General features: G+C 45.3%; 1 protein-coding gene across 8 annotated transcripts in view; it reads left to right on the top strand.

Moving 5' to 3' along the window:
• The window catches only part of PRPF39 (pre-mRNA processing factor 39), a 39,278-nt gene extending 27,412 nt beyond the window's left edge, over positions 1-11,866 (top strand). For all 8 annotated transcript variants that reach the window (XM_054025686.1, XM_054025684.1, XM_054025685.1 and 5 more), the window contains 2 exons: positions 5,369-5,489; positions 11,004-11,866. In XM_054025686.1, the coding sequence (XP_053881661.1) occupies positions 5,369-5,489; positions 11,004-11,060 (178 nt within the window). In that variant the 3' untranslated portion in view covers positions 11,061-11,866. The remainder of the gene's footprint in view (positions 1-5,368; positions 5,490-11,003) is intronic.
• Positions 11,867-14,597: the final 2,731 nt, after the last annotated feature.

Here is a 14,597-nt window from a genome sequence, read left to right as displayed (position 1 = left end):
GAGAGTTTCAGTTAGTTCCTTAAATACCCTAGGATGAATTTCATCAGGTCCTGCCCATTTGAATACACCCATTTCATCAATATATTCTTTAACTTGTACTTTCCCTACTTTGGTATGCATTCCTTCCCCCTTTTTGTTAATATTGTGTTGAATATCTGGTCACTATTAACCTTTTTAGTGAAGACTGAAGCAAAAAGGGGAGAGGGATAGCTCAGTGGTTTGAGCATTGGCCTGCTAAACCCAGGGTTGTGAGTTCGATCCTTGAGGGGGCCACTTATGGATCTAGTGCAAAATCAGTACTTAGTCCTGCTAGTGAAGGCAGGGGGCTGGACTCAACCTTTTGGGGTCCCTTCCAGTTCTATGAGATAGGTATATCTCCATCTCTCTCTCTCTCTCTCTCTCTCTCTCTCTCTCTCTCTCTCTCTCTCTCTCTCTCTCTATATATATATATATATATATATATATATATAAAAATAGGCACCTCAAAATAAAACACCCCAGCCTTCGTGATGTCATCAATTATTAGCTTTCCTTCCCCACTAAGGAGAGGACTTCTACTTTTCTTCATCTTTCTCTTACTCCTTTCTTCTTATTGCCTTTTGTGTTCCTTGCTAAGTGCAACTCATTTTGTGCCTTAGCCTTTCTGATTTTGTCCCCACATGCTTGTGCTATTCTTTTGTTCTCCTGCTTAGCAATTGTCCATGCCTCCCCTTTTGTAGGGTTTCTTTTTGATGTTCATGTCCTTAAAAAGCACCTGATGGAGCCATATTGGTCTCTTAGAAGACTTCTATCTTTCCTTCATGTGGGGATAGTTTGCTGGTGTGCCTTTAATATTGTCACTTGTAGAAATTGCCTTCCACCTTCAGATTTGCAATCAATTCTTCCGTGCGAGTCAGAATCAAATCTAAAATGTCTGTCCCCCTCTTCTCCCTCCCCCCCCCCCCCACTCCCCCCGGTTACATCCTCCACTTTCTGAAGCAAAAAGTTGTCTCCAATACATTCCAAAAACTTACTGGAAATTTTGTTTTGCCATATTACTTTTCCAACAGATATCTGGGTAGGCAAAGTCCCCAGTTACTACTAGGTCTTACGTTCTGGATATGTATTGTTTGTTCTAGAAATGTCTCATCCACCTCCTCTTCCTGATTTGGTGGTCTGTAGGAGACCCCACCCTGATGTCACCCCTATTTTTTTATCCTTTTTATCTTCTCCCAGAGATTTTCAACTGGTCTGCCTCTGCTGTGCTTCTGGACCACAGAACATGTGTATATATTCTTGATTGTATAATGCAACATTTGTATCCTGCCTGTCTTTGAACAAGCTATATCCCTCTATACCGGTATTCCAGTTGTGGGACTTATCCCACCAGGTCTCTGTGATGCCGATTAAGTCATAATTTAGCTTATGGATTAATGCTTCCAGTTCTTCTGGCTTATTCCCAATATTCCTTGTATTTGTGGGTAGACATCTAAGATGTTGAACAGCCTCTTGTGGGTCCTGTGATCTTATTGTAAATTTCCACGTCTCCCCTTCCCAACAGCTAGCTCTCTGTTAAGGTTGCCTTTTTTATGCTTACCTGGTGGGGTTTTATCACCTGCCCTCTTTGAACCTAGTTTAAAGCCCTCCTCCCTAGGTTGGGAAGTCAGTGTGCAAAGATGCTTTTCCTCTTGGTCAGGTAGGTCCCATCTCTTCCCAGAACAGCATCTCATGGTCAGGGAAGCCAAAGCCCTCCCGTTGAGAAAAGAATGGCCATACTGGGTCAGACCAAAGGTCCATCTAGCCCCGTATCCTGTCTTCTGACAGTGGGCCAATACCAGGTGCCCCAGAGGGAATGAACAGAACAGGTAATCAAGTGATCCATTCCCTGTTGCCCATTCCCAGCTCCTGGCAGACAGAGGCTAGGGACACTTCAGAGCATGGTTTTGCATCCCTGCCCAATAGCCATTGATGAACCTATCCTCCATGAACTTATCTAGTTCTTTTTGAACCCTGTTTTAGTCTTGGCCTTCACAACGTCCCCTGGCAAGGAGTTCCACAGGTTGACTGTGCGTTGTGTGAAGAAACACTTCCTTTTGTTTGTTTTAAACCTTCTGCTGACACTAGCTGTGCAGCCATGCATTCATCTCCAGGATGCACATGTGCCTGCCTGGGCCCTTACCCTCAACCAGAAGGATGGACAAGAATATAACCTGAGCTCCTGACTCCCACCCTCATTCCCAGAGCCTGGTAGTCGCTGCTGATCTGCTAGTGCACAAGTGGATGAGCGGCATGGGGTAGCGGTCAGATAAGCCTCGACAACCTTTGCGTAATATCTTGGATGCAGGCTTCAGGCAGGCAGCCCACCTCCCGGAACATTATATCAGGTTGGCAGATGAATGCCTTTGTTCCCCTCAGCAGTCCCTGACCACCAATACCCTATATTGCCTCTTCTTGGGTGCCATGGCTGTGAGCCTCCCAGCCTTGGGGGCTTGTGGCTCCTTGTCCTTGGCTATTGAGGTGTGCTTCTTGTCTCTCATTGCCAGTACAGTGTACCATTTCTTCACCTCGATGGACGGGGGACTTGGGTGGAAGGTGGAAAACTGCTTACTGGCTGAGGTGGCCAGCAACCAGTCTCCTCCCCATACAGCAACTGGTTCTCCATCCTCCTCTGGTGCCATTGTAGTCAACTAGCATCTCCATCCCAGATGTTTCCACGGGCATCCTATTGATGACGCCCTTCTGCTTTGGGAGCCACCTCCTCCTGTGCATCTCTCACCTGCTTCCTGAGGGACGCCATCGACAGATTCCACTCACAAAGGATGGTTCTCGCGGCCTGGCTTTCATCAGTGGGGAGATGCAGGCATCATTTCCAGCAAGTCAAGACCAGGAAGCCGCCAGGGTCAGGATGACTGTCTGAAGGCAGAGGAAGAACTCGCGATGGTGTTGATGACACATTTCCCTCCCATTGCAAGTTCTTCCTTGTTGAGTACCAGCTGGCTGAGTCCCTTAATCCCCCAGCTGCTTCATCTCGCCAGCCATGACACTTGCCAAGCGAGAACTCTCAGTCAGAGGGCTTTCATCCATAGATCTCAAAGGTGCTTTACAAAAGAGGTCAGTTTTGATTCAGGAAAATGTTGTCCCTAGTTAACAAGAATATAAAGGAAGACTAAGTACAATTGAAAATGATTACATCTCCAAAGTGTCTCTAATGTTGGTTTTAGATATTCTGGCTGCATAGATCAAATAGCCAAAAACGTCAGTCTCAGGATTCCTTTGGAGTAATGAAAAGTCTAGGATGAAAACCTCTAACAGTTCACGTGTCTAGAAAAACGGGGTGAAAATTATCAGCTAGAAGTGGCTTCCGAACATCATTTGATATAGAACAGATTTGAGGGATGTGGCGAATGGATGAAACTTCTGGATCCTTTCCAGTTTCGCTACATCCTTTCTCTACATTGGGAACCAAAATTGGACATAGTGCTCCAGCTGAGGCCTAACCTGTGTGGAACAGAGCCGTCCATGCCAGTGAGCAGGACCGTTACAAGCTGGCACTTCACTTGCATAAATTAAGCCCCACTAATATGACCTGCTTAAAATCTAGAATAAACTTCACATAATATTGAAAAGTCAATGAGTACAAAATGTGTATTCATTTTTGGAATAATTTGAAAGTTAATAGAAGTTCTTGAACTCTTGGGAGTAGAAAGGGGTTAACGTACCTGTCTTTAATCCTGCAAACAAAATTTATATCCGAATTCAGGACCAAAGTCTTGGGTATAACTAGTTGAAAAGCTGTAGGCTGGATTCAGTTGGCCTTGTCACAGATAACCAAAAGAATAATTAAAATGGTCTTAAATAATCTTCCAGAAGCTGCATCAACCATCTTGTGCCAGTATCTGTGACTGGTTAGATCATGAGGTTAAAGTGCCTCATACAAAATCATTTTTTGGCGCAAGAATTAAATAGAGTACGAGGAAAAATTGTGGAATAACCTGGTACTTAAAACTCTAAGGTGAGGGATGCCAATCTTAAATTAACAGGCCTCAAAGCAACTTTTACTTCTTTGTAAGCCTTTTAGATTGGAGCTCAGGGATTTTAATCTTTGCTGATGATGCCTGACAGCTACAGGAGTCTCGGTCGTTGGTTTGGTACTGTTTGTAGGTGAAAGGATACCAGGAGAAAATATCCTTTCAACAAACTAGAGCATTTTAAAGTATGTCCTATATTACCTCTGTGTATAATGGGAGCGACAATATCCATGACCTTACAAAAGAGACGTGTGTTCAGGATGAGGTTAGATGCCAGGAAGGTATTAAACACGGCACAGACTGATTTCCACAGTCAGTGTGTGAATGGACGCTGGCCCATGAGGCTGTGTCTTATGAGAGAACCAGAGGCAAAACCTGGACCCAGACTGCCAGGGGTAAGCCTAGACCTTGCAAAGGTGTGAATCTCATTTCAGTCCAAACAGTCAGTGACTGCAGAAATAGGCCTAGGAGGCAGGAAAATCCATTGATCAAGCACATGGATTCCCTTTGCTTTCAGACGGGAGTACTGGGGACAGAGTGCTCCATAACTACTCCCTGGCCCCTCCACCTCCCTTCTGCAGTGACTTTCTGACCTTGAAAGACACATTACAGCGTTGCACACAAGTCTACTCCTGTGAGAGTTTCAGAGATTGCCCTTACAAGACTGGAACTGTTTCCAACAAAGGAAAGTGACAGTCCACTCCTCACCCTACAGTCCTAACCATGATTGCCAGGCATGGAGGGTTACTACGTGTAGTTAAAATAACCTGGAGTGTGGCATCTCAGGAAGAATTCCTGGAACTTTGGCCTGGGCCACATTTAAATCTAAAAATGCATCCTATTTTGAAAGGTGGTGTTCAGTTTAGAACTGTACTTGGTTACCATCACCCATTATTCTTGTACTGGTGAAGAGTGTGCCCCAAATGTTTAGGAACGTTAGAATATTCCCTTCTTTAACATAAAGGACTTGTTGGCAGAGTCAGGAACTTACAAGTTACAGGGCAGAGACAGGCTAAAGAGCACTGCTGCCAAAAATAACTAAATCTTGGGGTCAAAACTTGATTACCTAAAACTGAGTAGCTCCATCCTTATTTAGGCATCTGGATGAGTAGCCTCTAAGAATTAGGTGCTGCCATCTGCAACTCCTGTTGACTTCAGCGAAAGCAGCATGTGCCTGATCTCTCAAAATTGGATTCCATCTTTGGGTTCCCACCTCAGAAATCCAGGCTTGGAAACGTCACCTTGATTCTTATAAAGTATACAAATACGCATTTGTGTAGGAAGTAAAGCTTTTCTAGTGTTTTAAAGTGTTTTCTAGTGTTTTAAAGTTTGTTAAACAAAATGTTTGTTTAATTTTGCAGCTCGGAGGAACCAGATGAGAAGAAAGCACATACAGATGATGCAACATTGGCATCTACCCAAATGATGGATGGAGACATGCAAGCTAATCAGGTTGCATATAATTATAATGCATGGTATCAGGTGGGTATGAGGTGATCACTTTCTGTGACTGTACGTTCTTAATGTATGTTTTACCTCCAAGGACCTTATTTATCTGCAGCTAGATACTTAATGTCTCAGATAAAACTGTAGTTCTGTCTCCTTTCCATTTGCATCCGCACTGCCCCTTTACATGAATTTGTTCCTCTGTAGTGCGCCAAGAGTGGCAAAGACTGGCTCTTCTGCGACTTGACTCTTTTTATACGGGCCTGCTTGCATAAAAAAGATCCCAAAAATACACAAACACTTGAGGGAAATCAGCCTCTCTTCATGCTGGAACCTTCTGCCCTGCAGTTGGAGGACTACACATTTCTGCAGAAAGGCCATCTCAGGGTTGCCATGTTAGTGAGTTTTTCTCAAAATGCCTCAACCTGAGGTCTGACTTGCTTTTTTTTACAGTTATTCATCTGAGAGAAACACATTCCGTCATTGAGTGTGTCTGTGTAGATGCCAGTCTCGGTGTGTGTGCGCCTCCTGTGCTGTCTCATGCTCCTGTAGGGGCAGGGCAGCTGCGACCCTCCCTTAATTTCCTCTCTCTGCCCATGGTAGCAAGACAGAACCTAGCGAATGTCCAATCTGTTAGGCTTTAGCTCCCACTAAACTCTTCAGAACTTTCCAAAATACGCTCTACTTGCTGTAGAAACAACAGATAAACTACAACCCACATAGACTGATTCCTGACAGTTCGACATGCTCCCATATGGCATGGTTCAACCGCCTACCTAATGGTGGACTCTTAAATCCTCGGGCTTCAAGCCTTGCTCTTTCTGCAACGGGCTAATTCTGCTAATGGGCGGGCACAGCATATGCCTCTTCTGCTTGGGAGTGAATCATGTACTAGATCTATGTTTGGCGTATTCCGATCATTTTCTTTGAGGAGTTGCAGGACACTGAACTGAAGCTCCATTCACTGGAGCAGTCGATGAAGGGCCTCTCTGGATCCAGGAGTCAGGTATTGGATCCCAACAGGTACCAGATAAAACATCTACAAGCAACCCCTCCAGTAGACATAGGATGCCCAGTTTGGTGGCAAAGCAAATGCAGACATCAATGGTAGCAAAGTCTGGCGGCAAGAGGCCACTCCAAACATCAGTACAGAGACTCTAGGGCTTGGGGTTTTCCAGGGGAAAGACTGCATAAAGCCTCGAGGGGAGGCAGGGAGATCACTGAGCCTCACACTAAATCTAGAGCTAGCGTTGGCTCCTTGTTAACCATCACGGCATCGCACACTTTGCAACCATCAGCATTGACCCCAGCAACAGTCACTGACGGCACTGATGCATATATTTTTGGAGGATTCTGGTCCCATGTTGAAAAGGACTCTGGTTCCGAGACAACCACTGTCCTGGACCCTGATACAAAGAACGTCATATGCCTTGGCACCACTGCTAGAGGAAATCTATTCCTCCCCACTATCACAGGGACATGTCTTCTCACCTCCCTCAAACAGGGAATCTTCTTCCCTGAGGCTGACTTGTGAGACCATGGATAGACCAGGTGGCTCTCCCTAAAGGGCCTGCAGCCACAAGGGGATTAGTATTGGACTGCCATCATCAGGCAAGCCAGCCATAGCCATATGGAATGCTACCATTGACTTCCTGGGTTTACTGGGGTCCTCCTTTGCATAATTTCAGGAGCAGAGCCCCATCCCATTCTAGGAAGAGGTTAAGATTGCACTCCTCAATGGCATGGCTTGCTAGACCACAGACAGTGGGCCAGGAACAAAGCCAGGAATTCCTGAACATAAGATCAGAGGAGCAACACAATCTTACCTTGCCTTGTAAGGATGTTCTAGCTTAGTCACAAGATGAAGCAATGACCCCAGCACTGGCTGACTTTAGGACATTCCGCAATCTGTTTAAGAGACTAGCAGAGACTCCTGAAATAGATGTCAGTTAACCAAGAGAAATCTCGTAAATTTGATATGCTGATGACACCAAGCCCATCCAGGATTGCCATTCAATAACTGAAGGGTGGTTTGACATCATGCCTTAGTGAGGTCAAACCTCTCTTTGCCTGGCCAGGCTCGGTGTCAGCATACAGAGTTTGTATGACTGACATCTGTTTCAAGAGTGTCCATCTGCTATTCACTGCGTCAACCTGCCACTATCCTGGCCACAGCAAAAGGAGTGGAGAAGTGATACCAAGTTGTGCACAAGGCTATGAATATTTTTATGCCCACCCCCTCCTGGGCTTGTTGGCAGTCTCCGTGGTGTGAGAAAAGTCTAACGAGCACCATGAGTGATAAAGACCCAAAGAAACTGTTGGGTTGAGAGGAAAGCCGCCTCTTCTGCCTTCCTCCATGTTTGAGTGGCAAACTACGAAGCCCTTGTGGCCAAATATAATTTTCTAACTTGGGACATAGTAACAGCCTTTGTTGTCCAACCTTCCATCAGAGAACAGGAGTGAGCTCAAGGAAGTCATCAAAGAGTTCCAGTTAGGAGCTAAGATGGCCCTACAAGCAGCCATGGATGCTTCGGACACGGCAGCCAGGTTCATGGCTAGAGTGGTGGTTATATGAAATGCCTCATGGCTCCAGATGTCAGTGATTCCCAATGAGGTACAGGCCATGATATAGGATCTACTCTTTGAGGGGATAGAATTGTGCAGCCAACACATAGACAATGCCCTGCATTCCTAAAAGGACCTGAAGGCCTGGTCTACACTGGGGGGGGAATCGATCTAAGTTACGCAACTTCAGCTAGTGAATAACGTAGCTGAACTCGACGTACTTAAATCAACTTACCGTGGTGTCTTCACCATGGTGAGTCGACTGCTGCTGCTCCCCTGTCGACTCCGCCTGCGCCTCTCGCCGAGCTGGAGTACAGGAGTCGACAGGAGAGCGCTCGGGGATCGATCGCTGCCCACCGATCCAGACGGTAGTGAAGACATACCCGAAGACTACCTTGTGCTGCTTGGGAATGTGTACTATAGCCCCTTAACACAAACTGTACCATTGCCAACCTCAGATGATATAGAGGAACCAATCCTATCCCACCAAGCAGCCCGATCATACTCTGAAGATAAAGGCTAGATGTGCCAGGAGACATGTCTTCCTCCTCTTCAGTGACACACTCAGCACTAGTGGCACATTAGTAAATTTGTCAGGACTGTCAGGAGTTGGCTTAGGGCCTGTTCAGAACATGTAACCTTTGTAAGTTGCCTTACCCCATTCCACCAGGTGTGGTATGCCATAATATCTGACTGGTGGGTGTTAGAGATCAGTGTCCATGGCTGCTCCATCCAATTTCATTCACTGGCTCTTTCTCACAAGAGCCTGCTGCAAACAGAAGTAGCTTTGTAGCTTCATCTAGGAGCCAAAGAGAAAGTACCGTCCAAGGCAAATGGCTGTCCAGCCTCCTTTTGAAAACCTCCAGTAAAGGAGCTTCAACAAACTTCTTAGGCTTCCTTTCCATTGTCCTACTGTTCTTACAGCTAGGAAGTTTTTCTTGAGATTTAATCTAAATCTGCTGTGCTGTAGTTTGAACCCTCTGCCTCTTGTCCTACCCTGTGTGGCAAGAAAGAACCACTTTTCTCCTATCTTTTTGATGGCAGCCTTTCAAGTATTTGAAGACCGTATCTTGTCTTCCCCCTTAATCTCTTCTTTTCCAAACTAAACATACCTTCAGCCTTTGCTCATACGGTTTGCATTCTGTCCTTTTGATCATCTTTGTCACTTGCCTCTGGATCCTTTCCAGTTTCGCTACATCCTTTCTATATGTTGGTGACCAGAATTGGACACAGTACTACAGCTGAGGCCTAACCACACTAAGAAGAGTGGTACTAGCCCCTCCTGTGACTTGCATGTTATGCCTCTGTTAATGCAACTTAAAACTGCATTTGCTTTTTTTGCAAGAGCATTGCATTGCTGACTCATGTTGAGGTTGTGATCTACCACAACTCCCAGATAATTCTCAGCAGTGCTGCTTGCAAGGCAGTTATCCCCCATTCTGTATTCATACATTTGTTTTTTTCCCCTAGGCATAGCACCTCATGTTTGTCTTCGTTGAATTTCATTTTGTTGTCTATAGCCCAGGTCTCCAATTTATCAAGATCCCTCTGGATTTTAGCTCTATCCTCCAAAGTGTTGGCAACTCACCCCAGCTTTGTGTCACCTGCAAATTTGATCTCTATTACTACGTGCAGGTTATTAATAAAGATGTTAATAACACCAGTCCCAGAACAGATCTCTGGGAACCCCACTTGAGACCTCTCTCCAATCTGACATCATTCCATTAATAGTTGCTCTTTGTGTGCAGTTAACCAGTTATATATCCACTTAATGGTAGTTCCAGGGAGCTCGCATTTCTCCAGCTTGCTTGTTTAGAATGTCACATGGGACTATGTCAAAAGCCTTGCTGAAATCCAAGTATATTACCTCCACCACATTCCTCCTATCCACCAAACCAGTTATTCTGTCAAAGAAGGAAATCAAGCTGATTTGGCATGATTTGTTCTTGGTAAATCCATCCTGGCTGCTAATGATCACCCCTTCATCCTCCATTTATTCACAAATGGCATGTTTTATACATAGCTCTAGTAGCGTCTCAGGTACCAAGGTCAGGCTGCCTGGTCTGTAGTTCCCTGGCGCCTCCTTTTTCCTCTTTTTAAAGATGAGCACTATGTTAGCCCTTCTCCAGTCTTCCAGGACTTCTCTGGTCATCCATGAGTTTGCAAATATTATTGTCATTAGTTCCGAGATTTCTTCAGCTAATTCCTTCCGCACCCTGTACAGAGAAGAAAGAGGGTCTTTTCTGGAGATGTTGATATGAGTTTCCTTAGGTCTAGGACAGGACAATGTGCCAATGTCTGAGATCTGCCAGGCAAGAACTCACCAACCAAATGGTCAAACGTTATGCCCAAGACAGAACAATGCTTCAGTTTTTGCCTAAAATAGTTTACAATTTCTCATTCCCGTTATCCAGTGAGGGGACTTCTTGCCAGTCACCTACGTTGGGATCCACACTGACACATACTCTGAGAGAATGGTACGCACTCTACAGTAACTGTGGGTCTTTGAGATATTGCAGTCTTTACAGATCCCATGATCTGCCTTCTAACCCCGCTTTCCAGAGTCCATACCAACCACAGGCTTTGATTTGTGAGGGAGCTGCTGGAAGGTTGTGGCCTCCCTGCCCTTACTGCTCTCGCATGAGGGCACAGGGTGCATATGCAGCTCTGATGGCCACAGCAGTTCAAAAGATTCCAATCTTGTGGTGCATGTTTACCTACAATGAAATCCACACTGACCATACCACCTTGAAGAACCAGTTATAGAATCATAGAAGGATATTAGGGTTGGAAGAGACCTCAGGAGGTATCTAGTCCCACCCTCTGCTCAAAGCAGGACCAACCCCAAGTAAATCATCCCAGTCAGTGCAGGGTAAGTGTTCTTTCCTGACGTGATGTGTGGAGGTAGTCTGTTGAAACTGCAAATTATCAAATATATTTGAAAAATGATTTCTGCTCATTTTCCCCATGATGTCTCTTTTCTAGTACAACTACCAGAATGCATGGAATTACGGACAGTATTATGCCCCCCCTCCAACCTGATCAGAAGAGAGACTGGAGTTCATTGTGGTGCTTCAGCAAAGATGGACGATGAAAATATATTTTTTTAAATTAGGGATGTGAACAAATGAACTATTGTAATACCTGCCGTTTTTTTCTTTTTGCATGTTTAACGAGCCCATGTTCCCAGGGTACGTGAAGCAAGATTTGTGTGTTGGTAGATACATTGAGGTCTGTACACTGCTAGTTACCATAAATGCAACTTTATTTCCCACACTAACTTATGGAAAAATTATCTGGAGGCTTTTTTTGTTTTGTTGTTTTGAGTCAGCATTGCTTCAGTAGATATTTTTAAATCCTTCAAGCTACAATCGTCTTTTAAGCAATGAGGAAATTCTGATGTCCAGTGTTTGTCACAGTAGCCAATACAGGAGATGAACAGTATGGAAAGGTCTATGAACATGAGCAGCCCCCTTTAATTTTATTTTCATCCTTACCTGCTCTCCTCTTCACCATCCAAAAACCTCATTTCCTACCCGACGACTCCAGTGAAATTTTTCATGGTCCCAGTGAGCAGTGCCCTCAGGAGTCTGTTTATTGCCATGATCATCATGCATACAGTAATGTCAACATTTGAAAGTTATAATGTGTATTTTATATTTTACATGGGGTCACAAATTAATGCAGTGCACAATGGTTGCATCCCTTTTTTAAAAAGGCACTGAAACGATGGTGTTTGGGGTGGATGTTTGTAATTTAGAATTCTCATGTACAAGTTGTGAGTAAACTTTTTCATTTTGATCAGTGATCATTCTCTTTTGTAATAAAACCAAGGAATTATTCAGTAATTCTCTGAGCTTTGTTGGATTTTCTCTTTGCTATCCCATTAAAACTTTGTGACTGTCAAAACTGAGTGTTATGCCGTTGAAAAACGTGTGTGTGTCTACACTGCAATTAAACACCCCCAGCTGACCTTTGGCAGCTGCCTCAGGCTCATCGGGCTATACAATTGCTGTGTTGACAGTTGAGCTCAGGCCCAAGTCAGCTGACATGACAGCCATGGGGGTTTAATTGCAGTGTAGATGAACCTATGTCCTTAACGATGCAACTACTAGGACCACATTTTCTGTGGTTTAAAATCAACTAACTCTGGGCTAAAACATCTTTTAAAATTGAAGTACTATTAACTGAGGTTCTACTTCAGGGGTCGGCAACCTTGGCACGCGAGCTGATTTTGAGTGGCACGCAGCTCCCCTGACGCGGTCCTGGCCCTCAGCCCCCCCCACCCCCACCCCTCTCCCTTGCGGGGGCAGGAGGCAGAAGCTTGGTTCTGCGGCAGCCAATCTTCTCCCCTCCCCCTCTTCTTCCCCCAGCGTGGTGCTTTCCGGCCCCGCCTCCTCTCCATCCCTGGTCAATCAGCTGATGGCCCTAGGTAGGGGGAAGAGCGGCAGTGTGCACACAGCTCCGTAGAGGAGGCAGAGAGAGGTAGGGACGAAGCCTGGGGGAAGGGGGTGGAACAGGGCATATCCCTTCCAGCCCCCTGCCCTGAACCCCTCACACCCCAACACAACCCCGCCTTCTGCTCTACAGCCCCCACACACCCCAGCCCTCTGCCCTGACCCCTGAAACACCCACCCCCAGGTCTGGGGTCCCGGCCGCAGGCCCTACTCAGCCTGCTGCCGGCCTAGGTGAACAGTACCCCAGGCTGGCAGGGAGCTGAGCAGGCTGGTGGTGTAAGATCAGCATTTTAATTTAATTTTAAATGACGCTTCTTAAACATTTTGAAAACCTTGTTTACTTTACGTACAATAGTTTAGTTATATAATATAGACTTATAGAAAGAGACCTCCTAAAAACGTTAAAATGTATGACTGGCACGCAAAACCTTAAATGAGAGTGAATAAATGAAGACTCGGCCCACCACTTCTGAAAGGTTGCCGATCCCTGTTCTACTTTGACCTTTGCTCTCCTATAATGCAGATGGGTTTGAACACCAAAATTAAGCTAGCAAGTCACTGGTATTTTGAAGTTGAAGTGCGTACGGAACTTCTGCAGCATAGAGGTTCTCCATTTGGTCTTGTCTACAGAGGCCACCTCCAGGGTTAAGCCTTGTAACACACTTTTGAGTATCATTCTTATAGCACATATTGTGCTGAATTAAAAGGGGGGGGGGAGGGAGAGGTGTCATCTAGATCGATGAAGATATTTGAACTAAACCTCTAAGGTGGAGGTGCAAATGTACCTTTAGGTTCCATCTACAGCTTAGGGGGGAGGAAGTATGGGAGGAGAGTACTTTGGGCTTATCTAGCTTTTGATTTATGATTTGCCATGTGGGCCTGAACCACATTCAGGAAACTATTCACGTCTGTCCACATACGGCACCTAAACCTTCAAATTAGAAAAAGCTTTTCTAGGCTGAACTGGAAGGGACTTATGTGCCTAAGCATGCTTTAAATTATGTACCATTAATTACTGATGGCTCCTAATGAGTAAGTGTCTTTTATTCTGGTCTGTTTGCTACTGTTGAAAAATTGTGTATAGCCCCTGCAGCTAGGTATCAAATCATAAATTAATGTCTAGATATACTAGAAAAGGATTTGACCCACAAGCTAACAATTCCTTTTAACAGGTTTCAGAGTAGCAGCCGTGTTAGTCTGTATCCGCAAAAAGAACAGGAGTACTTGTGGCACCTTAGAGACTAACAAATTCCTTTTCAGTGTATGCCAGTGGTTGAAAGCTATGCTGTGTCACAAATCATGTGGCTGTTTTTAAAAAAAAAAAAAAAAAAAAAAGCCCAAACTGGCTGAGAACTTAAGTTGGATGATAACACACTGCAAGCCCTAGTGATGTTCTGAACAAGAGCCCTCAACCACAGTTGTAGCTGTTTCCATCACTTCATGCGGACAGCTATAGACATCTATCATGGACTCCCATAAAGACACTGGATTTAAGGTTTACTAGAACCATCTGTACCCACTAACTCTCCTTTGTCCTCTGATGGGAAGCTGTTAACTGCCTCTTTCACCTTGAATGGTTTCTTGTAATGTGTTAATTCCTTTGCTTAACAATTTGTTTTACCTTGTATTTAGCTGTGACACTAAGTGCTTGTCTGCACTTAGGGTACGTCTACACTTACCTCCGGGTCCAGCGGCAGGCAATCTATGTTCTGGGATCGATTTATCGCGTCTGGTCTAGACGTGATAAATCGATCCCAGAAGTGCTCGCCGTCGACGCCGGTACTCCAGCTCGCCGAGAGGAGTACGTGGCATCAACGGGGGAGCCTCCCTGCCGCGTCTGGACCCGCGGTAAGTTCGGACTAAGGTACTTCGAATTCAGCTACGTTATTAACATAGCTGAATTTGCGTACCTTAGTCCGAAGTGGGGGGTTAGTGGGGACCAGGCCTTACAGGGCTGCAGTTGTGCCCCTGCAGCACTCAGTGAAGGTGCTCCCTGTGCTGACAGGAGAGCATCTCCAGGGTAGGTACTCCATCTCACGGAGAGGCAGAAGCTATGTTGATGGGAGAAGCCTTCCTCTCACCATTGCACTGTCTACACCAGGGCTTACGGTGGTATAACCGC

This window comes from Malaclemys terrapin, chromosome 4 (assembly GCF_027887155.1).
Source record: "Malaclemys terrapin pileata isolate rMalTer1 chromosome 4, rMalTer1.hap1, whole genome shotgun sequence".
Lineage (NCBI taxonomy): Eukaryota > Metazoa > Chordata > Testudines > Emydidae > Malaclemys > Malaclemys terrapin.
The sequence above is the reverse complement of the archived record's forward strand: the minus strand, read 5'-3'. Positions and strand labels throughout refer to the sequence as shown.